At 37.6% G+C, this 25,292-nt stretch overlaps 1 protein-coding gene across 1 annotated transcript in view; it reads left to right on the plus strand.

Moving 5' to 3' along the window:
• Window positions 1-24,946, plus strand: part of VAPB (VAMP associated protein B and C) — a 39,895-nt gene extending 14,949 nt beyond the window's left edge. The window contains exons 2-6 of the mRNA XM_042800756.1: window positions 1,592-1,744; window positions 9,611-9,714; window positions 11,802-11,882; window positions 13,466-13,642; window positions 15,807-24,946. Coding sequence (XP_042656690.1) covers window positions 1,592-1,744; window positions 9,611-9,714; window positions 11,802-11,882; window positions 13,466-13,642; window positions 15,807-15,965 — 674 coding nt within the window. The 3' untranslated portion in view covers window positions 15,966-24,946. The remainder of the gene's footprint in view (window positions 1-1,591; window positions 1,745-9,610; window positions 9,715-11,801; window positions 11,883-13,465; window positions 13,643-15,806) is intronic.
• Window positions 24,947-25,292: the final 346 nt, after the last annotated feature.

Raw genomic sequence — 25,292 nt, forward strand, 5'->3', positions numbered from 1 at the left:
CAGCTGTGTTTCATTTTCTTTCAAATCTCAGTGTTTCACCAGGCACAGGTTTAGTGAAATCTTTTTTAGGGGATCTGAAAATTTTATTGCTTTGATTTTATTTATTTATTTATTTATTTGTGTATTTGCTTGCTTGCTTGCTTGCTACCGGGTTGCATCATAAATGCAAAGCTGGCTTGTTCAGAGTGCACATAGAAATGGTGCTACATCATTGTCTGGTTGTTTTTTTGTGTGCATGTGATTGTTTTGGGTTTTTTTCCCCCCCATTCTAATTACTTAAAACAAATTGGATCAAGGATAAGGTTGCAGGACTGTAATACTTTTACATCTATATTAAATGTCATCTTAGGAGAAATATTTTTGTGATAAATTTGTAGAAAAAGAAGCAACCTTAAATTATTTTAAGCTAACCATGCTGCAGGAGGACGATGGTGTAATGTTGCTGGTATTTTTATCATCATCATCATTCATTCTTTTTAAATTTTAGGGCTGTCATTTCTGCAAGGAAAGGTTCAATGCTTTTTTTGACCAATTTGCTTTTACTCCTGAGGATAGATGAAGATATTTTATTCAGGAATCAAATTAATTCCTTTTATGCAGAAGACAGTTGATCAAAGTGTGGTTATATTTTGTTTAATCTTGCTTCTTTATCATCTGAGCAAGCACTGCAGTTGCATGCTACCTGTCTGATTTATCAGTGTCTTGTAGAAAATTAGTAACTAGCCTTTCCTCTAACCTGAGGGATTTTGGCAGTTTAAACTAGATAGTGAGCCTGTGAGAAATTGATTTGCCTGCACTTGGTGTTGCAGAACTTAACAATGGTTTGATTCTGGCTTTCCTAATGTAGACATCTTTGCTAGTGCTCTCAGCATCCAAGAATTTTCCTGTTTCCACATGGCTATTTCCTCTCTTGGGTGAGGTAGGCAATTTTGTGAAGGTTTATCCTGGTTTATCATTTCTAGTAGCCAAGAGAATTATTTTAAAAATAAATAAATAACTAAGACTTGGTAGGAAAAGGGGGATGCACACTGAATGTTTATCTTGCTGGTTATGGTAAGGCATTTCTAAATACCTAGTGGAATCCTGCTTCTGTGGAGGTACAGCTTGCATATGCAGATAAATCTGTAGTAGACAGTTTTTTTGTTATTCCCTTTCTAGTTAACATACTGTACTGTACTCCCCTATTTATCATCTATAACATAGGTATATATGGTATCTGTAAGCCTGGGTTTACTGGGATTCAGTAGTTAGAATGGAGTAACTGAGATAACAGCAGAGAATTTGGCATCGTTTGAATGCCATGTTGTTGTGTTGGCACCATGTATAAATGATTTCCTCCTTTTTGTTTTGCTATTAATGATCAACTTCAGCTGTTGAGCTGTGAGTGTCGAAGCATGCTGCACATCACAATGCTCCAAGGCCTCACTGCATCCTCAGCTTTGTGTGCACAATTATCTGTGTGTGCCATAGATGGAAATCGAACATCGAATTACTTTAAAAGATCTGTGAACAGAGATTTAGAGCCTGCTTAGCCTCTGCTTGAAAAATACTTTCTGTGTGATTTCAAGTCTGCTTTTGCTCTCTTCCTCAGGTCCTTTCACAGATGTTGTCACTACAAACCTGAAACTTGGCAATCCTACAGACAGAAATGTGTGCTTCAAAGTTAAGACCACAGCACCACGTAGATACTGTGTAAGGCCTAACAGTGGAATTATTGATGCAGGAACATCAATTAATGTTTCTGGTAAGTCATTCAAGCAGGTTTTTTTGAGATTGAAAATAGCTGCTTCTAATCAATTATTTCTTGGAATGCTTTCAGATTTGAAAGTATTTTGTTGAATGTTTGTGAAAGCAAGAGGTGGTGATTCCATGGATAAGCAGCCATTTCCTATATCCTTATTTCCCTTATTCCTGGTCCAGTAGTAACAGGTTTGGTTTTACATCTTGTTGTGGAGGAAAAAAAAAGGGAGAAATACATAAATGACTGATATAGTTCATTAGCAGCCTTGGCCAGCCTATCCAAACCATTTCAGCTGCTGCCCTGCCCTCACCATGTGATTATTTTTGTAAGGTTAGGTTTTTTGCCAGCTTAACTTCCTGAACCAGCTCACTGCAGGGTCAAAGTGCTTGGACAGGCACATCAAGGGAAGAATAAAACTGAACAGACTGCAGCCATACTGGGTTAGACTGGTGTTGGCTGTTGCCAAACTGCCTAATATAACCAATAACAAAAACACTTTCAAACTGTGCTTGTTTTGTGTTCCTTGAAGATGCAACATACTTTGGTGTTAGAAATGTCAAGTGACTAAATCTTTGCTGTTCCATAGGAAAAGTTAATGATTTTCTCTTAATGAGTCAGTAGCTCTTGACTTGCCTAAGTTTGGTAATGGAAAAGTAAAGGAGTGGCTTACTTTGAAAACATAAAGAGCTGAGTATTTCCCATAAACAGAATGTCTGTATATTATTAACTTGCTGATGATACATGCTTGAAAGCAGTGTATTTTCTTTTTGACTTCTCCGATCCATGTTTTGAACAAATAATTCTATCAAAGCATGTAGTAGTAGCATCCTTCATGAATAAAGTCTGACCTTTTAGTTAAGAAAAGCATTTCTGTGAACATGCAGCTTTGTTTTATTATTTTTTATTATTTATATTAGATTTTCATATTGGCACAGTAAAAAAAAATTACTTACTGATAGGTTATATGGTTTGCCATTAGTCTCTTACCAAACTTTTCTAGCCTGGAATAAAAAATTTTGGGAGCTAAAACTACTGCTTTTTACTTAAAAAAAAAAAAATCAAAACGTAAAAATTAAGACTTTGTTTTTTTACTTATTAAAATGTAAAATATGTTAACACCTCACTCTTGGAGAACTTAATTCAACAAAATAAAAATTGATCCCCAAAATACTTTGCACTGTAACGTTAAGAGACTCTAATCCTGTAAGTCTTCTTATACATGCCAACATTTGCACACTCATTGATCTGTTGTCTTTGGGATTTCTATTGTGTCAAATGGAGTGTTCATAGGATTGCAGAATTGTGCCTCGCTTGGAGTTAATGTCTGGGGAATGTCACAGTGAGGAGATAACCAGTGCAATGTGGTAGCTACAGGTGGGGCAGGTAAAGCACTTCTGCTTCAGGAGAAGGCTAGCATGTATCCAGTAAGCTCTGACATGACTAATATGTAAATGAAAAAGCTCTCTAGAGGGGAATTGAGATTTTAAAAACTCAGGACAATTCCAAAGTAATGCTGTCTGTCATCTATACTAGCTGCAGGCGAGCATATTAAATGCATAGAAATCAATGAAGTGATAATGAAAATTAGCATGGTTTCTAGCTACAAATTATCTTCATGCTATAAAGATGTGGATTCTTTTCATCTTTCGATGAACTTTCAAAATTAAAAGCTCGCTTCCTTTGCAGGCACATACCATACTTTTTTAAATGTCTTCATCTCAACATTGAGTGTTTTCTTAAACTTCTGCTAACAGTGACCTTTCTCTCTACCTTGAGCAAAATGTAGTATAGGCGAGTGTTGTATGAACCATCTTATGTTATGCTACCAGCATGCCTACATCTTACTTGCTTTTCCAGCCCGACTCTTCCCAGCAGCATACCAGCTGGAATATGGATCTAGTCCAAGACTTGACTTACAGCAATCTCTCATAATAGGATACTTTACTAACCCTAAGCTATGCTTTGCTCTTGCTTACATAGCTTTGAAAAATTTCCCTTTCCCGATAACTTTATTTGTAGTGATTTATGATTCAGTTAGTTTTGCAAATGTCTATGGTATATTTAATCACAAGCTCACATTTGTGTTCTGCATATTTTCATGCTGATAATAGCTTTGTAATAATAAATAATGATCCTAAATTGCCAGCCGTTACATTAACATTGTATTTTAAAATGCAAGAAGTATACATTCATTGTTCTTTAGGTGAGATATTAAGGTAAATTTATAGGTGGATGTGTTACAGAATTCTGGAGTTATGTTAATTCTTTATTTCCTAAAATGTTCTAAGCTGAACCCCTTGTGCTGTGGTTGAGTTTCTCTTTAGTAGAGCTGTATATACTGCACTTCTATTGGGTCCTTTAAACCGTGCATGGGACTTCATTTTGGACTAGAAGATGACAATGTCTTTTGTTCTGATTAGCATAAGGGATCTTTTGGATAGGGGGATCAAGGAGGGGACTTTCATTAACTTACAGAACAGAGTTGGGTTTGAATTCACAGAAAGTGGGGAGATGTCTTTAACTTTTGCTTTGGAGTAGTATTGCTTAAGAACAGAGGACTGATTTTGGAGTTAATGAAATGAAAAATAAATAGAATTTGTTGCTTTGTCTCTGAATCAGTTATTTTTCAGTCATGTAATTCAAGTCTTGCACAGGGCATAAAAATAAGACTTGAATAAATAGGACTTGAAATCATAGAATCATAGGATGGTTTGGGTTCAGAGGGACCTAAAGATCATCTAGTTCCAACCCCCAAATTCTTCCAAATCTATACTACTGATGGGAAGTTATTAGAATATGGTTAATTCAGTAATAACTTCCGGACACTTAAACTAATTGGGCTGTATTTTGTCATCTGCCCTCTTACGAATTACTGACTGGCTTTACCACAGCAGCTTGGTGGTGCTGCACCTTGTCTCTCCAAAAGATCACTGACTAAGTATAGTGGCATGAAGCTCTGGAACAATTTATTAATTTCTCAGAATATTACTGACCAAAGCTGAGTTTGGGGCAGCCTTACCTTCCTTGCACCTATAGTAACTGGATGCCTTTGTTACACTCCTGTGAAACTAAATCTGTGCTGTTTTGATGTAAGTACATGAGAAGATATTCTGCCCTAAAATAGAGACAGAAGTCAGAACATTATTTCCGTTTATTTCATACTAGTATGATGGCTCATTTAAAGCATATAAAATGCTACAAGAGTAAACTTGCTTTGTTATAGTGGAGTCTCAAATACTGGCTTCTTCTGCCACATCACAGCTTTTCCTCAATATCAGCATTTAAGGCCCTGTCAGCATGTGCTGCTTGCTGCGGTGTCAGGTTTGTAGCCCCTGTTTTCACCTGTTATATAATGGCATGTAATTTTAACAGCTGAGTTTATGTAACTGTCGGGAAGTGTATGAGTGCACTGTCATTTGATTTCATTGCATTTGGTCTGAAATACTTTGAAGAGTATTTGCACACATTCTGGTTTTGTTAAACTTGTCTTATTTCAACAAACATACCTAATTTTGTGGCTTCTGAGAGATTGAAATCAAACTAAAAGGCATGAATGGGTTACAAAGAGAAAGTGGAAAAAAAAAAAAAAAGCAGATGCTGATGAGTCTGCAGATAGGTGTGTAATGGGGGGAGAGAGGAAGTACCGATGGTACCATCTGCACACACTGTCCTGCTGAAGGGAGCAGTCTGAACATGCTTCCTAAAAATGGGGAGAAGCTGATGTTATCCTTAGGTTGCTGTCAAATATCCTCGTGGGGGATTTTTAGTCTTTTGTAAACTTGCCTGACTTTGAAAAGGCAGTTTGCATTGCCTTCTGGAGGGTTCTTCTGCAGCTGCTCTTCTCTTTGGGTGCCGTGGGTCTGCCCCTTTTGCTAAGACACCGATCGTGTCCCATCCACTGCTGCAGCCCCCGACTCTCCCAAGGCAACGTCACTGCTGCACGCTGTTTCCCTGGGCCTCCCAGGACTACGTAGTGACTACCAGGTTTTGGGTTGGTTTTGTCTGCTTGCTTTAGAAGAATCTATCTTCACAGATTCAACATTTTTTAGCATTATTGAAATATTTACAGAAAGAACTATGTAAACATGGAACAAATGTGAAGTGGTGCAGTGAATTCTGCCTGTTTCTGTAGATGCAAGTGTCCTTTGCTTACCTCTAGCAGAGCTGATCAAATTGCACAGTGATCTTGAGGCCTGCCCTTGTAGCTGGTTGGGGTGTTTTATGTGAAGGTGACATAAGGGTGGTAGATTTGATCTATCCAGGCCATAAAAAAAAATCATACAGTGTCATTTGGGAAAACTATCAATAAAGCTAGAAAAGAAAAACAGATTCACAGACTATTGAATGGGCTACTTAAGAGTAAACAGTGATGTGGTGGATGGAAATGTAATAGTAGGAAGTTACTAGTGACATTTCTTGAGAATGATTCTTAGTACTAGTCTTGTTTAATGTTTTTATAAGCAATTCTGGCACAAAAAGTACGCTAAAAATGCTGCTGCTGATATTAGAGTTGGGAGGCTGAAGATATGCAGCAGAACTGGGTGTCCTTGAAGGCTACAGTAAGAGAAACAGGATAAGTTTCATCAGAAAAACAGCAGACTCGCATACTTGGAGAATAAAATATTCCTGCTGTAATTGCAAGCTTGTTAAATGAAGGGAGCTGGCAAGGGTGACCAAGATGCTGACATAATGTGCCTGTGAAAAAGGCAAATGTAATATGTGCAAACAGGCTGGATAATGGAAGAGAAGAGGGTATAAATGCTATTGTCCAAGGCACTAGTAAAAAATCCTGGATGTATAATTAGAGTAGCTCATATAGAGCAGTTCAGGCCAGAACAGGTGCAGAGAATGAATGGGGATCCTGGCCCAGAGAGGACCCACCGAGTCTGGCTTATTTAGTTTGCCAGAAGGCCAAGAGTTACCATGATTGATGTCTTGGAGTACACTAGAAGTAAATGACTCTTCCCCTTCTTTGATATTTAAGCATAAGGGCAGTATTGGTACAGGATCAAGTAAACAGGCCATTAATAAACTCAGATGGAAACTAGAGAAAGGTTGCTGACTATCTGAGTGGGGAGACTTTTCTGTTCCTTCTGCTCTTGGAAGGGAGTGCTAGATCCTAGCAGGTGTTATGGGTAGAGTTTTGTCTCCTTCCATGTTCCTTGCTTAACATTTCCTCTGTTCCTTGAGAAAGCAGGTTCAGTTCAGGAAAACCAGAAGAGTATAATGCTTCTGACATTGTTATTAACTTTGCAGTAAACTGTTCTAGGGAAAGGAAGGAGCATATGAGGTGGTCACCGCTTCTCCTTTGCTACCTACAGAGGGTCTTGTGTAAAATTGTGGGGGTATAGCAGTAACGTATGAGAACTGGTGTCCATTTCTTTGGAAACACTTCAAAACAGGATGTATATAGGGTCAATCCTTCATGTTTGAATTTTGAGAGACTCAGGAGGACTAACAAATATAACTTGCATTACTCCTCATTCCATTGATCTCTAAATGACTTTGCAGTTTTTGCTTGTGACACAATATTTATGGTCCTTTAGCTGTAGGATGATCAGTTTAGAAAGTGGTTGAAATACGTATCTGCCTAAAGGATGCTGGTGCTAATAAACTTGAAGATCATTTTGTTTCTCTGGGTTCTGATGAAAGCTGGTCAGAAACTTTTGACCGGATGAGATGACTGATTTGATAAGGCATTTTGTAGGAATATGCTTTTGCATAAGGTATGGAATTGCCAGTCAAAACAAAGGAGCCTCGTTCACAGCAAATTCTCTAGCAATTAGGGCAGTTACATGGAACTGATCTTTGACAGAAACCCCCAATAGCATGTGAATAAATGTTGAAATGGTTTAGTTTCCTCCTGAACAAAGTACATATTTTTGGGCTTCCCATCTGGCTTACAAGACATTTGGTGAATAATTTGTGTCAGTGTGGCTTTTCATGTATTGATCTAAAAATACAAGTGCTAACAACGCTTGTACTGTCAAGCCCTCTCTAGCTGCTTGCTCTTATGATTCAGTGAATGGAATTCAGAGCAGTGATCGTTTGGTGTTTGCGAATGGCTTCAGCACTATCACTTGGGAAATAATGATTTTCAAATGAGCTTATAGTTGCACTGAGCAAGGCAAACTGATAAAACTGCAGATCTGGAGAAGTTCCATAAACGGTGGATAGTTTTGACTACCCAGTTGGATCTTATGCATTATGTAGATTTGAAATAATTTAGGTGTCTGCTACAGGGGAGAAAAAATTACGCAGCGGCTTTTCAGTGATGTGTCATGCAATGTTGAAATACATGTGCTTTCACAGTACAATCACTTGTGTTAGGAAAAATAGTTTCAGAAGTAGGCTATTAATTTGCAAACATTTGTTTTGGGCTAGTATTTGATTACTGCAAGATGAGTTGAAAATGTGTAACAATTTTTAAAGCACCTTGTCTGAGAGAATTTGCCATCTTCCTTCTCTTCTGGCTTTAAAAGACATGTGGTTGTTGATAGCCACAGATTGTGTGCATAATAAAGATGGCACAGCCATATAATATTTGGCTCATTGAAGGAGGCAAATTGCTTTGACTTCCCTTCGTTTGCAATAAATGCAATCTTTAGTTATCACTTTCAAATGACAAACCCGTGCAATTAGCGCGTATGAATTTGGGCACATAATGTTAACAGCACTAGTACTTAAAAGTAATCCTAATTCTTGAACTGCTTCTCTTCTTAGTGATAGAATTGAGGGACTAAAGTAGCTATGCAAGCTTAATTTTAAATTGGAGGGGGTGGTAGCTTTTTGCAGTATCTAATAACATGTTTGTGTAAACTGCTTTGCTTATTTTCACATATGTTCTGTCTCGTGTTGAAGCCAAACCTAGGTTTGTTAATGTCACAGTAGGTGGCACACAGGTGTCATTTGCAAAACGTAGGGGTTCTAAGTGGCCACTGTGATTAAAGACTATTCCGTGTAAATTAAATACATAACTCTCCCTCTTCAAGTTACTTAAATGTGTTAGTACTTTACCCAAAAAGAAAAGACATGGAAAATCCTAATATTAAATAAATTTTTTAAAATGTTAAGTACACAGATTCCCTGGACCTGCTGTTCCTTGTTCTCTGCCCCCTGAACACAGTCATTTTCTGCATAAGTAAATTCTGGAATGTTTGTGATTCATTTATTTTTTTTTTGTTTGTTTTTTGTTTTTTGAATGGAGAGAAATGCATTTCTTGCATACCTTTCAGAGGCAAAGTTTATATAGGATTTAACTATAAACTTCAGCTACAAATTGGTAACAAACTTTCAGCAACTTATTTTTGGAAGAGAAATACTTGTACTTGATAAAACAAATACCATGAGGCTCTTGAACTTTGTAGAGGAAATTTCCATCCTGAGACTTAAACATCAAGGTTTAAATTGTTTGACTTTGCCTCTGTAGCTTTTCTCAGGAACCGTCAGCAGTGCTGTGTGTGCAGCTAATCAAAATGCCAGCTTGTTACTTCTGCCCCAAGGATAGAGGAAGGAAGAAAGATGCTTTCTTTGAGAATTTTTCCCTCTGTCCCAAAAGATACGTAAATTATCTTATTTACTGTAGATTACTATTATTGTCTTGCCATAGTTGTGTATGGAATATTGTACAGTGATCAACATTTCCAAAATTCTCACAAAAACCTAGATAGACTGAAGAAGTCTGTTCATCTTCTAAAATTTAGTTTTAAAGTGAGCTTCCTGATCCCAGCTGCTGCTTTGGTCAAAACGGACATACAGCTTGAAACCATCTTACTGTTTGTATTTCTCAAACGTGGTAACTATATCATCAGTGCATGACTATGCATCAGAGCAATGTTAACATAATGTGTTTTGGGGTTTTTCTTTCAGTGATGCTACAGCCTTTTGACTATGACCCTAATGAGAAAAGTAAACACAAGTTTATGGTTCAATCTATGTTTGCTCCAGCTGATACTTCAGATATGGAAGCAGTAGTAAGTATTGAAATGAATTAAAACAGATTTCTTTCTGATTGTATAATTTTATAAGACCATTTACTGTGTTACTTAAGGGCTGTTGTCAAACCACACTGGAATGATCCTTGCAAGCTTTGCCAGATTTCCATCTCTGCGTGTCAAGGTGTCTTCTGTTTATTTTGAGCCCCAGGAATCTTGCACTGAAAGACACAGTTGTGGTTGCTTCTTTAGGATGCTGCTGTCAGTAATGGGATACCAATCCATGAAACAAATGTTAAGTAGTTGTAATCTTTGATTTACAAGTACTGTATTTTTCTGTTGTGGTTTAGGTAAATGAAAGTCCCTCACAGATTTTGTCCTGTGGTTTACAAATGAGAGTAACAGAAGCATGTAGTTGTTGAAGCAAGAAGGACAAAAGACATAAAAATAAGATATCAGGCTACATTAAGATGTGAAAAGGACCAAACCAGTATATCAACTGGTGGCTTTCCTATACATCAAGATTTGCTACTGCAAGAAAGCACAAGGAAGCTTTCTGTAGTCCAGCTCTTGTTAGGTTGGGAGAATACTCAGTAACTATTGAGCACCCAATAAAAAATTTAAAAAGGCAATTACTCTAAAGTATGGGGCTTGTGTGTGTTTGTATGTATGCGTATTACTTAGAAACAAAAAAAACAACCCCAAAAAACTCCGAGTACCTATCATGGCTTTTTTACAGTAGTCTTTACAATATGGATCTTCTGAATAGCTTTTTAAATCTGTGGCATTCTGCAGGGTTAAGAATTTCCCTTCTGAAAGAGATTTGTGGAACTGTATTTGTTTAATGGCCTCAAAGTAAGATCCAGTGGGAGGAACACCAATAGTAATAAAATGTCTGCATCACTAGAAAGATAAGCCAGTCTGCCTTCCTTTCTAATTCTTTAATTTTTATGAGTAACTTTGTACCACAAAAAATGTTATTCTGCTATCAAAGAATGTTTTTTAGAGCCTAGATGGCCCTTTCAGTTTTCCAAAGCTCTCCAGACCAATGTGATTTCTTTTCCTATAACACTTGATCGGTTCTCAGTTTTTGTTACCACACTCCAAATCTCTTCCTATTCTGGATAAACAGGTGAGACAAATTACTGGAGTACTATAAAGCTTTCAACACTTCACAGGCAGCCAGCAAGCTCGAAATAGAATACTGACTTCAACCACAGAAGAGCTGAAGTACAATTCAGCTATTTAGGATGAGTCAAATACTTCTTCAGGTTGCACAGGGCTTAGCCATAATTTGTCAACTGCTTGAGATACGCTGAGCAATACCATGCTACCAGAAGTATGGTCATGGTGAAGAGAACCATGTGAGAACTCTAGGACTTAAATGTGGACACGTCTTGCAGTATATCACTACCATAAATCAGTCTTTTCAGTTCAGGGTTACCACTGGCATCGAGCAAATATTTGTAACTGTTAATCCCTATTAAAGATATTGGAAGGAAACTTTTTTATGGCAGACTCCCTAGTTGGAGAGAGAGAGAAAGATGAGAGGGGATAGCTGAGAAAGATGAGAGGGGAAGCTATCCCTTTCTGTATGTAGCACATCTGTTATTGTTTATACATTGATGCTGAAAAACAAGGAGGTGGAAAATGAGGGGGAAAAACAGTCCTGTAGTTTATACTAGTCAGGAAGAAAACCTCATGTGAAATCTGAAAAGCTTGAATAGGATCTCCACTGCATAAAGACTTCAGAATTAACATTGTTACTCATTTGGGTTTTTGTTACTTCTCCCTTTATTTGAATGCACCTTTTTTTTTTTTTTTTTATCAGGACCATGGCTCCCCCTATCTCTACTAATTACTCTAACACAATTCCCAGTTCTCTCATAAATTACCTGTGTAAATTTCAGATTATTTAGAATTATGTTCTTCATAGTACCTTGTTCTTCTTTGATACCACTCAGTTACGTATTTGGTTTCATTTTTCATCATGTATGTGATTAACCATAACATGATAAACACCTGTGGGGTTTTTCCTGAGTAAGATGATGTGATTTGTTTACATACTACACTGCCTTTTCCATCTTCCTTATTACACTAATATGTTTAATATTAAATTATTCCAGTGGAAAGAAGCAAAACCAGAAGAACTCATGGATTCAAAACTTAGGTGTGTGTTTGAGCTACCAGCGGAAAATGATAAGCCTGTGAGTATTTTGAGATGTATATTGAGTGTTTTAACTTAATACCATCATAAATCATGTAAAATGGCATGTTTATACAGACAGCTATGCGAGCAAAAGACAGAGCCCTCTGTTTCACTGCCTGGATGGCATCACCCTTTGAAAACACAATATAAACTATTTAAGATCCTAGAGATGCTTAATGTACCTAGTAGTTAATTTGAACAATGTAAGTGCAACACAGGCCCAAAGAAGTCTTTGAGTTGACCTGCTTTCATTTAGTGAAGGATCACAGGATAAAGAATATTTTTAAAAAATTTGAAAAATGGTGATGGTCACAAAGCTCAGAGTTTATACTGAAGCAGTTAAACCAGTCAGCAATACAAGTGTTCAGTGCTCCCCTTTGCTTCCTTGATAAAACACTGATTTTAGCAAGTAAATTGATAGAAAGCTAGTAAGGAAGACACAAATGCAGTTAGGGGTTATATTGCAATTATCAGCTATAATACTGTGGGATCCTTTTTTGTTAGGCTAACGAGCGCATTCATTTCTAGTGGAAGTATGTAGTGTCAAATGTAGAACTGACAGTGGATTGAATAAACTGAAAAATGTTTCCTAGTATGCAGGCACTGGAGGCACAATTCTGCCTTGCACTGGACAGCTTGTAATTATGGTTATGTATTGTTATAATGTCACTGTTGTAGTCTCACTATGTCTTTCTACGCGCTTCAGACAGCAAGCATTTCCTTTAAAAGTAGGTGCTTTTGTTTGAGGCCAGGGTACTTTCTGTGTTTCCAGTTTAAAGGTGTGATGAGAGGAAGGAAGAAATCTGAATTAAATGAAACCTAACAGCTATTGTTTAGTCGTAACTTTTTCCATAATCCCTAAAATGCATTAGGGCAAAACAAAGCACAAGTAGTAACAAGATCCTGTTGCTTTATGCATATAAACAAAATCTTCATGTTAAGACTTTGTTGGCAGTTTGGGTGGGGAGAGAGTGGTTTGTTTTTTATGAGAGCCAGGCCCTTTGCATGCTAAAGTGCAGAGCATGAAGAGGATCCAAAGTCAGGAAAGCGAGGAGGGTTTGAGGTCTGCAGCTAGTTTCCTAACTTGGGTTGCAAGTTCCTCCATCACCACAGAAGTGCAGAAAGATGGAGAGGTGATAGCCAGCTGTGGGGAGTGAGGAGAGAGGGAACTGCAGCAGAGCAGGTGGGTAATTCTGGACAATACCCCGGTTCCTGGAGTAGCAGCTCGTGTTGTGCTTGGGGAGGGAAAGGTGAGGAGAGCACTAATACTCCATAAGCAGACTGTGAGTAAATAAGTTCCCATTCATGTTGGGGAACACGGCCTAAGGATATTTCCTTGTCTATGTATGCAAGGACTGAAAAGTCGAGGTCATTCTGTCTGCAGTTACTGCTGCTGATCTGATTGATGTTTTCTGTGAAACAGAAAGGAGAATTAAAGGTTACAGGAAAAAAAAAAAGTTGTTTATTTCTTTTGATACAGGCGTGTTTCAGGTGTGCACAGACAATTTTACCTGATTCTCCTACATATCAGGTGTGTGGTGTTAATACCTAACCAAAAGTCGCTCTATCCTTTTTTAACAGCATGACATAGAAATAAATAAAATTGTATCCACAACTGCAACAAAGACAGATTCCTCTGTAATGTCTAAATCAATAAGTTCTTCTTTGGATGACACTGAAGTTAAGAAAGTAATGGAAGACTATAAGAGACTTCAAGTAGAAGTTCAGAGGTTACGGGAGGAGAATAAACAGTTTAAGGTAAAGATAATATTTTTGCAGATTTACCCCTTTCCTGAAAAAGGAGCTTCCAACTTAAGGGTTCCACTACCTGACCTTGGCACAATATTTTTATATTGTCTATAAATTAAAAGATAATTTAGGTTTCTCTCCATAAACTGAGAAAAAGTGATGAAATCAATGCTTCCTTTGAAAGGAGTGTACAAGTCGTGCAGCCAGAGAAACTGATTGGATAGCAACCCAAAGTAATGAACTCCCTCTCTTTGTTTCTTTTCCCACCTAATTCTCTTAGTCTGAATTAAGCATTCAGTGTCGGATTTGGCCCTGTTCTCCCAAACTGATGGGAGCAGGAGGGCAATGTTGTGAAAATTCTGAGGGTTTTAGTGATTGCACCTTTAATACGCAGTTGAAATGACCAAAATAAGACAGATAGTAGGAAATACGCTTCCTGTCATATTCACCACATCACTGTGAAATCAAGTAATTGAGAAGCCTTTGTCACCCTGCTGAAAAACTCTTTCTGCAATAGTTTTATTTGTTGTACATGTTTAGTTTCACGGCTAACAGCGCCAATGAAAATTTTGAATTTGTGACTATTGAAGCCCAGCAAAAGGAACTCTTTTCTATCAGCTCTGATGCTGCTTGGCTGGCTGATGCACAAAGAAATTCTTTAAACGTTTGTAAACCAGTTTTGTTTTGCCTATAGAAATAACATAATTATACAGCTGAGATACAACCTTAACTTCTCTGTGTGTTCTTGCTTTGCCAGCATCTTACAATACTATAAGTATTACATGATTTTATTTTTTTGCAAATCAGTCTTGAATAAACATGCTACAGGAGATACCTGTAATTGAGATAATGTCTCACAGTAACATCTTGAAATGGTGAGCTGTTTGTTCCCTTTGTGGAGTGTTAGAAACATCTGTAAACCTCAGAAAACAATGTTAAGCTACTGCCAGCCACCAGGTGCTGTATGTGTCAGGCTAGAGTCACTGTCAAAAGGAAGTCAAAATATTGAAGATGTGTTGTTTCTAGCAATAAAATTGCTATATGGGTAAACAACCTTTTATTGTTTACAAGTCACTTGTCCCCGTCTAGACTTATAACAGTAGTGAGGTATCAGGTAGACTGTGTCTTTAATAAATAATTTTTTTAAAAAGTTTTCCTCCAGAACCTTAAGTGCCCCTTTAAATTCAAAAGTGAGAACACTGACATACACTGAGCCTTTTGAATTTCACTTAACTGACAATTTTTAAGGCTGCAGTGATTTTTATTACAATTTTATTTCTTGAGTATTTTTTTATGTTTGGAAGGGAGGCTTTTGCTTCAGTATCTTATGCTTTTGCACTATAATACTGTATTACATAAAAAAGTCTAACATTGTTGCTTCAGCTGTGTACAAGTTAGGTCCCAGAAGGCTCACTTTACCACCTCCTAAAGTGCTGTGTGTGTGTGTGGAATGGAGTGTGCTAACACACAGTTGTGCTGCACGATAGGTTAGATCAAGATGTGGGGAACATTGTTTCCACTTGAAATTATAATATCTGGTGTTATGATGTTGTTTTATCTGTTGTCTCATACATCTTTGAATCGAGAGCTGTCAAACTCATACCAAGAAAATGTCCTAATTATTACCATTAGTTTCATGTCAAATTGTCAGCATTAATATGATAGAGGAAATCGATTTCCCTTCAAATGCTGATGAAATTTGCTCGTGACATCTAACTAGGGGAATGATGAGTATAACTGCCTTCAGGTTGCATGTTTTTCACAACCCTTCTTAGTTATATTGAAAAGCGTTTTCCCCAACAGCACTGTATTTGCTTACAGAGCAAGAAAAGCATCTTCGTGCCATTCCCTCTGTCAGTGTTTTTCAACTTCTGGAGCTTTCTCCAGACTTTGGACAAGTGTTCTTGCAGGCTTTCTCATTGCTTCCCCTGTTGTCTTAGTCAACAGGAGAAAACTTTCAAGAGCATGTAGCTCTTGCTCTGCTAATCAAGTAGATACAGAATCCTTCTACCTCACCACCCTTTCCTTCTCAGGATTATCTAGGAAATAGAGCTCTAAATTAGCTGTAAATTAGTTTTCACCTATTTTATTATGCCCACCTGAAATAAATATTGTAAGGATGAATGTTTAAAGCTTTTTTGTCAGTGGAAATGATCAGTATATCTTCCTTTAGGAAGAAGATGGACTGCGGATGAGGAAGGCACCCCAGACAAACAACCCAATATCTGCTTCTGCAGCTGTTGTCAAGGACGAAGGGCTCAGCTCCAGACTACTTGCTTTGGTGGTTTTGTTCTTTGTCTTTGGTGTAATTATAGGAAAAATAGCCTTGTAGAGGCAGCATGCTGGAAATTGTAAATTGGTTTGATGGTTCTGCCATATCATTGGATTAAATTTATTCATAACAATGTTAAAAAAAAAAAAAAAATGTATGACATCTCACAGGTCTTGCCTTTAAATTACCCCTGCACAAATACTATGTAACATAATCTAGAAAGTTTAAAATGTATGAGTGAATAAATGAAAGAGAATATGCTTCAGTGATGGAGAGGGGGAGAAAATCATGATTTAACACTACAATGGAATATTGTATATGTCATTTTAAACATTCTTAGACCCTGGTACATGTTGCTGGATTACCTTTTTAAAAAAAAAAAGAAAAAAAAAAAGGAAAAACAGAAAAAACTATTCCTCCACTGCTGGAGCTGGCCCTATTGGATGTTTGGAGCTGGGTTAGGCAGGAGGTGTTGATAACCTGTAAAATACGTTAATCCACCATTCTGCTCATAAATTTAACAGTTTCTGTCAGTGTCTTCAACTCTGTGCAAGTTATCAATTTCTTGGCACTTAAATGAATAGTGAGAAGCCGAAAAGAATTGTATGTGGCAATGCTGAATGTGCTAGGCATCGTTAAGAGGCACATATTGACTGGTATGATGCTCATTTGGAATAAAGGTCAATGCCTTGTTCTCATAAAGGGACCAAGCTACATTGCTGTTGGTTCATTTAGTTGAATTAAAATGTTATTCAGAGATGTTTAATGCATATTTAACTTATTTAATGTATTTCATCTCATGTTTCCTTATTGTCATGAAATTGACTAATACTATATGGTATGAAAAGGCACCTGTTTAAAGCCAGTGACTAAAACTAAAAATTTGCTGCTGTAGTGATGCGAGATTCTTCTGCCTCCTGGTGTTTTGGGCACTACACAATTGTTGGGAGTTTTGATCATCTGAGCATTGGAGAAACAGTGGTCAGGAAACTGTTTTTGTATGTAAATAAGTCTATTTAGGGGAAAAAATATTAGTAGTAAACTAGTCCTATGCCGTAAAAGACCAATCCTGTTTGACTATGTAGCATCTTAAAAAAAAAAAAAAAGAAGAAAAAAAAAAAAAAAAGAAAAGAAAAATTAAATAAAGCCCCCAAATTAATGTTTCCTTTGTTACTTTTGTCATGTTCTCACAGTTTTAGAGCGAGGAGGAAACAATATTCTCTGTCAACTTTGTTTATGGCATAAGGAAACTTGCAGCCTTGTTTCAAGATGAATTTTTTTTTTCCAGCCTAGTTTTAAAATCGATCCAAACAACCCCATCATGAGCCTGATATACGTAAGTGTTGTTCAGAGTAACCATGCTGACTGCTGAGGTACAAGGTAACTTCCTATTTTTCAGTTTAGTTGGGTTCAGTAGTTGAGATGCTTGATACCATGTTGAAAGTAAGGTTAAGGTAATTTTCTTTCTGTGCATATTTTTAGTACAAAATACATAAACTCAGTGTGTTTCAACATGTTGAATTTCAGTAGATGAAATAGCTTTTGAGCAAGTAAATTCCTGTATTCTTGGATGGTAGGTCCAAAAGCCCTTGGTGACAAAAGTTTTTGTAGCACCTTTCAGGATTAAGATACCTATTCTACGTGACTTCTTTCATTCCTTTCTTATTCCTGTGATTTTTTGAGAAAGCTGTTTGGGCTGCAGCCTGTCTGCTACACTCGTTGACCTTTATATTTGTTCCACTTGTGTCTCAAGGGTTTCCTGCTTTGCAAGTACAAATAAGTGGAAATTTTACGTGAGGTTTAATAAGAAAATTGAGGGAAAAAAATCTGAACTGGTGTGTTCAGCTTATGAACGCAACTCTGGAAGTACCTCTTAAAGATTCAACAGAAATGAGAGGTGTATCTTTAGCATTTTAAAGTGCTACTGCCTTGTCTGCTCAGAGTGGTAGTGGGAAAGCTATTGAGGTATGCCTGTAAAAGGCACAGAAGATGGGAGATGAGCTGGAAAGAATGAAGCAGTGAGTTCAGTGTGACAAATTGGGCAGAGCCGATCAAGAAAAAGATACTTTCTGGGCAGTAGAAGCTAATGAAAACTTCTACATGAAACATTTTAAAAGAATCTTTTCAGAAAGACAAGGTTGTAACTGATTTTGCAAAATTCATTATATTGGCTTTGAAGAATATATTTGAGAAAACCTTTACTAAAGGGAGACTGAGCTGTGCAGTATGGGTTGGTTTTGGTTTTTTTGAGAGGCTGTAAATATCTTGATCTTTTGAGATTTCTTTTTTTTTTTTTTTTTTTTGAGACCCCTTTGTTTGGCTGAAAAACAGCCTCAAAAAAATGTAACAACAAAAAATAAATAAAATCCCTGTCTTTGCAGAGGAAAGGGAGAGGATTGAAGCTTTAAACTGGTCTCTTGTCAGTATATCTGCAGTAATGTTCCAGGCAAATTTTACACACACTGTTAGCTACCACAGTTGACTTTGCTGGCACAGGCAGCTCCGAGATGAAGGGGAAAGCTGGCAGAATGTCTGTCCTCCATCCAGTGTTCAGTAGTCACTTCTTAGTGATCTGTGATAACTTTAAATCATTGTGAGCAAAGTTATTCCTGTTGTTTCCATGCTAGGATTATAAAGAGGTCCCAGAAAACACTCATGCTTTGCTAGATGTCTTACAAACGCTTAATCAAGGAGACCAACAAACAGAGGACCTTAGTTAGTTAAGGATCTGTTGGTAACAACTGTAACCTGCAGTTGGGGCTGACCCACACCATCAGTCCTAAAAAAGGCTGTAAATTAACTGCTTATATTTTGAAACTTAACAAAATTTTGAGGTCTTTCCTAACCATTTCTGACTACAGCCTGAATAGACAGCAGCACTGAATTATCTGGGTAGTGCTTTGCTTTTGCTGAGCTTAAAATAAAATGACTGATCAGTTGGATTCCTTATTACCTGTATTTTCGACCAGACCCTTCTTTCATATGCAGTAAAAAGAAATATAAGGATGTTTTTTCTTCCAAGGTTCCTAAAAGGCCAGTCTGTAGATACATGGCAAAAATATATTGGATGGATGTTCTTAAGCCACCTGGATCTTTTGTAAATTGTTCCTTACATGATGACACCAGAGAATGTTTTCATGAAGTATTCATAGAAAGCGAGTTATTCTGGAGGGCATTGTATATCTTAGGTAGTTATGCATGAAACATAGAGTTTCTAAATACGATTATTATCTGGTGTCCTCACACAACATCAGATATTAGAAAACTGTAATTGATACATGATAGTAGAAATCAAGTTATTACTTAATCTAATTATTGTCCTGACTGTTATTTTAAGATGCCCACTTGCATATACACTTACTGTTAATTTTTGTAAGAGCCAGTAGAGGCTGCTTAGGTAGTCTTTTGTGGAGCTTTACACTCCTCTCTGCACTTTTTGGACAAATTTGGCATAAATAGATACCTAAAATGTCTTGAAGACTAGTACTGGGAAATGAATGGAAAATGGTTTCTACTATTTTCATGTAGCTATCCACATCTTAAAGCAAGTATTCCATGCTTGAATGATCATAACTGTTGCTCTGCATTGGCAGTTGTCAGCTGTGAATGCACAACTGGAACAATTGCATATGCAAGCTAGGGACCCAGTTTCTCGTTACTGTGGAATAGCCTTAGGGATTGAAGAGCAAGATAATACCATGTGTGTCATGTTGAGAGGGATTGATGTACCATAATGTAATTTTCTAAAAATACAGGATTGTAATAGCTTAATGGTGGTATTCCTTGTTACTTTTTTTGTCCTGAAATGCTGTTAGTGAGATAAAGTTGAAACCTCACTTTGCAAATCGCTAGTTTCTTCTCACCAATAAACTATAAAGGGTTTCTATTCACTGCACATGGAAACTTACAGTTCTTATTATAATCCTGACTTAGCAGTCAGCATATTTACATAGTGGTATGCACACAAAAATGGATTGTTATTGTCTTAAGATACTTGGTGTTGCAGCTGCCTAATGAAAGAAAACTGTCTTTCCTTTTCTTCAGAAAATGTGTATGACACTCCTCTTAATTGGAACACTTCCATAATTATCAGACACAGTAGTGACTAAGTGTAGTATTCGGAGTTTTTGAAACTATACTTTTCTTGCTCTACATGATGTCCTGAAATGCCATATCCTGAGTTCTGTTTTCTATATAAAGTAACTGAGAAAAAAACACAACCAAAAATCCCTCTGTTTGAAATTAAAGAACATGTAAAACAAGCACTCTGAATTTCATGTTTGTTGTGGCTGCGTTACAGCTGCAATAGTACTTCACAGCAGTACTAGAGCAGCTTGGGGTTGAAGAGCCCCTTTTGCATTGTTTGAAAATAGGTTAGCATCCCTTACTCAAATCTTCAAGTGAGCAAGTTCGGAAGGGACAGATAGGTGGTGTGTGAATTGCAGGGTATATATTGGAGAATATTTTTTTTTTTTTTTTTGAGTCAGAAACATTAAAAAGAATAAAGTAATCTGTACAGGAGTAAAGCTAGTTCAGTATCGTGTGTGGAAGTTACTATTCTTCATAATCAGATATATGTCTACAGATCTAATTCGCTAAGTAGAAAATATTTGTATAAACCAATGTTTAGTCAGTTTAGAAAGAAAAGCAACTACTGAGCAAGGCTGCGTGTTCATATAGTGAAACCTAGCAGTTCTCTAGCTGTACTTCATTAAAAGCTGACAATGGGACACAATGCTAGTATAAATCATCCGTTACAGTTAGATAAATAGTGGGATTTATTGTTGAAGCAGGGCAATGCTGATCCTTTGACCACGTCCAATTAAGATTTCTTTATATTATGCTGACAGCTTCGTGTATACTGAATCGCTTTGTCTAATGGGTGTCAGTGCAAAAGTGACATTACTCATTGTGCTGTTATTAACTTTTATTTTGATTAGGTTTAGAGGACAAAGTAATTGTGTGTTTCCACTACTCAAATCTGCTTGACTATAAAATTTGTTTGTTTTATTAATGGGTTGATTTTTTTTTTACCGGTTAAATGTAGATTATTTTTTAAAATAACACAAGTAAGAGCCAGGCAGAAATCTCTTATATGTAATACTTTAATAAGCACGCACTTGCACACTTCCAGAATAACTGTATACCTGTCATTTACTCTGCTGTTTCCTGTGGCTTCGTTTCCTTTTACAGAACTGCTTTCACAATTGTACTTTGAAGAGTAAAACTTCTGAAAACTTTACTAAACTTCCATGTAGATCTTTTTGCCTTCCAGTCCAGGCCGAAGTTTGTCGTGGAGCTTCTGCGTGAGTGAAAGTACAAAAATGAACATAGAGTCTGTGAGCACAGAAACAAAGCTGCTTTTCCTTGAAGCAAACTTGAACTTTGGATCTTTTCTCTTATGATCTGTCATTAGAAAATGGCCTTTTCCAGATGGCAGAATAAAAGAAGTTAAGAAAACAAATGAATTAAGAAGAATTAATTGAAGCCGCATATTACAAGTTGACATTATACATCTGGCATTTCTGTTTATGTTTCTGCATCAGTACATTTCATTCTTATTTAATAAGTTCCTAATTTTGTGGGGTTTTTTTTTTCCAAGATTTTGAAGTGCCTATGAAGAACTGAGGAATAGCCCATAGTAAAGTATTGTTTCCAGCTTAGCTGTACTTCATTTTTTTTAATCAAATCTTTTTCTTCAGTGGATAAACTCACAAGATTAGAAAAGCCTCTTGAACTCCCTCATGTTTGAGTTGGCAAGATTCCCACACACAATTATCGACACACAACTACTTTTAAAAGACCTTTATTAAGGCTGTACAAAGTCAAGCACTCAGAAGTTAGGAAATGGCAAAACCAAGTCTGTGCACTGTTAGTTTGGCCACTTTTTGTGAGTACGTTGCAGTATCTGATCAAGCCTTCAGTAGAGAGTCAGAAAGTGAGCAAAGGCTGCCCTGAAGTTGTCTAAAACTTCCCACCTTTGTGTGCCTGACCTTACAGAAACTTAAGTTCTCTTAAGATGTGTATAATTAGGTTTTTTAAAGTTGAACTTTACAAATGGCATCGTGGTATTAGGTGCAACCTGCATGTGTGTCAGCATTGAATCCTCTTCCTCTGCATATGGACACCCGTTCTTGACATAAGCATCCAATGTGGGGAGTAACTGAGCTGAAGCAGCAATTTTTGTTTTCACATTTCACTGGGAGGCCACAGAGAAGTGTGATTGGAGCCAGGAATTTTTGCTTCAGTTCTGAGCCCAAAAGAGTGTTCTGTGAAGGCTGCAGACTCTCCTGCCCAATTTATTTTCTGATCTATTCTGCCTGAGCTGTCAAATCTTGCTCTGTTCCCTCCCCCAGCCCTTTGGTTCAATCCAAGTCATCCTCGTTCCTTCACTGTTCCTTGGCAAAGAAACCAATGTTCAGCTGAGCATCTTTAAATGTTTCTTCTTCTCTGCTGCCTGTTTATTTTCCACGTCAGTCTCTTCCCCTCGCCCTTCCAGTCTTGCTCTTCCCCCACTGCCTGTCCCAGACTTTGGGCCCACGGGAGCTCCCTTGCAGAGCGTTCCCTGACAGATGTCTGCTCTGGTCCCGGGGGCCTTTTCCTGTCCCGGGTAACAACTCACCTTTCTCCTTCCTCTTCGATCAAATTTGTTCCTCCTTTTTCTTTGCTCTATGTAGAGTTTGGAGCAGTGAGTCATGTCAACCATCTCCTTCCTGTCTGCAGCTTTTCTTCTGCTGTTCGATGCAGCATATTTATTTATAGTAAATAACAGGCTTTTATATTCAGTACGGGTTGTTTATCAAAAGAACTAGCTCAATGCTGTTCATATATCCTAGTGTTTTACAACTTTTTTGTGTGTTGTCAGTTTTAAGAATTGTTTGGGAAATCTAGAATGCAAAATACATTCTAAGCTATTTTAAGCAGGGGAACATGAAGATGACTGATTGGAAAAATAAGTTACTTCTAATTGAGCTGTGAAGAGATCAGACCCATGACTGTGTCCAGCAAACCCAGCTCATGCTTTAAATTTTTTCTGCCTGCTCGAGAAGCAAAAAATTGCAAAGGCAACTTGTCTGAGTATCTTATGATATTAAAGAAGGTACAAAAGACTTCATGCTCAGACTTAGTGCAGGAAGCTAGTAAACGTATTCAGGGTGTTTGCAATTTATTTTATTTTTCTCCGCTTTCTGGAGTGGTTAAAAAACGATTAAACTTTTGGAAAGTATTATATAGTAAGTGAATGGGGAAGAGTTTTCCAAGACACATGTGCCTGTTGCCATTGACTTTCAGCTGGTAATAACCTGCCAGCTCATGTTCACTTGCTTTTTCTTCACAGGTACAATACAAAAGTACATATTTATTTCACAATTGAAAGGAATCCAGTAGTTGGGACTAATGTTCATCATCTGTGTCCTAGACCTGTTTTCCTAATGCGGTGTTAGACATGAAACATAAGGTTATTTCCTTTTTTGTCTTATGTCAGATAAAGATAAATGGATTGCAGAACTAGAAGCTGGAATCCTGATTACATTCAAGCTAGGCATACAGCCATGCAAACTGCTAATAAATGTAATTGCTGTTTCAAAAGGGCATAGCTGAGCAAATTTCTTATCAAATCTGGTAGTGAAGAAGAAATTAGATAGAAAAGTGAATCAGAATTGGCAGTTTTTTAAGTGAAAGGTATTAAATGGCCAAAAACACAGTAATTTTTCAATCGAGAAGGGGGACAACTTTGGCTAACTGCCCATCCCGTTTCAGTGATGAAATGAAGGGAAAAATTAGATGGAAAGTAATATAAAACAAATAAGAAAAAGGGAATCAGACAGCAGTCAACTCAAAATGAGAGTTATGAAGTGTAGAAAATTAATAAGGAAAGCAATAGCCAAAGGAAAAGGAAAATGTACAGGTTGGAGTGCTTGGAGAGGGTGATAAAGAGCAGAAGTTCAGAGGAAATGTTTGTGGTAGGATAAGGACTGTTACTAGATGCAGGTGGTAAAACTGCGAGTGATGATGTAAGAGAAGTGGAAAGGTGATGTCATTCATTAGCAATGCTTAATATTAAAAATTAACATTTTTAAATTCAGTAGGTCTAGAAACTGTGTAGGAGTGTTTCTAAGGGAGGTGCCTGGGGCAGCCTCTGACCTGCTGCTGAGAAGGGTGGCAGAGGGCCGGGTGAGCCTGGTGATGTGGCGAGCTGACACCTGGGGGAAGGGATGCAAAGGGAGATGAATGTTAACGAAGGAGCGTAATGGAAGTCATTTCATTCTGTCTTGTTTTTTAGTTTTCTTTGGGATTAGAGTGAACTGAGTAGATCTAGGCCCCTGCAAAGCTTGGTGTTTTCTGAGAGTCACACATTTCAGAAGTGGTCGTTCAAAGAGAACCAAAATGAAAAGGGGGATGCTCAGAGAAGGGTTCTGCTGGGACCCGATAGGGTGCAGTGGTTCCAGATCACTGCTGAAAATAGGTACAGAATCACTACTGCTAAAGTGGTAACATGACAAAAATACCCATACCTAGGACCAAAGTAAGAGCTCCACGTGTTCCCAGTGCAGTCCCAGGGTAAAAGCCTAGTGAGTAAGAACGTGTTCTTGGTTTTAATTACCGTTAGCAGTAAGTGATTATACTTCAGTATGTCTCAGCTGTGAGAGTTGGGAATTTGGGATGCAGTTTGGATATTTACATTTTAAAAGAGAAGCTGAGTAATTGGAATGGATGGAAAAAAAGATTCAGAAATTACTGGTGGAGTGTGAAAATGCCTTAGAGAAGGTGAGAGAAAACTCAGTTCGCTGAGTTTATCTACCAAAATTGAGAATGTCTTGATTACAGTGCACAAGTACCTTCACAGGGAGAAAATACTGAACACTGCAGCTCTCAGATCTTAAAGAGAGTGACCCACCAAGAATCACTGACTGGCAATCGAAGCCAAGCAAATTCAAATTGGAAAAAGGCACAAATTCTTGAGAGAGAATAACTTGTGTAATTTAGGAATGTTTCTCCAAAAACTGTGAACAGAACAATAAAAGTTATGATATTTATGCAAATAGTTTTTTTCATGACTTTTCTTTCAGAAGTATACTTAAGGTGGAGGGGGAGGGAAACAAAGCACAAAGAGGCTCCTGACTGATGAGGGTTTCCTAGGGAGGTTCAGCCAGCACAGCCCGTCCGTCGAGCAGAGCTGGGGAGCTGTGTCAAAGCCTCCAGTGCTGCAGCTGAGCTGCTACGGGAGGAGGCGGGCGCTTTCTGGAGTGCTCCTTGCATGCGTTGCAGAAGTATGGGATGTTGTCTTTTAACCCGTTATGTCATGTTAACCCCATCACCACCTCGAAAGGATCTCTGGTCACTGAGGAGTTTTTACACTATGCGGTATCGCAACACTTGCTAAGTTTA

Source organism: Tyto alba, unplaced genomic scaffold (assembly GCF_018691265.1).
Source record: "Tyto alba isolate M040663 unplaced genomic scaffold, T.alba_DEE_v4.0 Super-Scaffold_33, whole genome shotgun sequence".
Classification (NCBI taxonomy): Eukaryota; Metazoa; Chordata; class Aves; order Strigiformes; family Tytonidae; genus Tyto; species Tyto alba.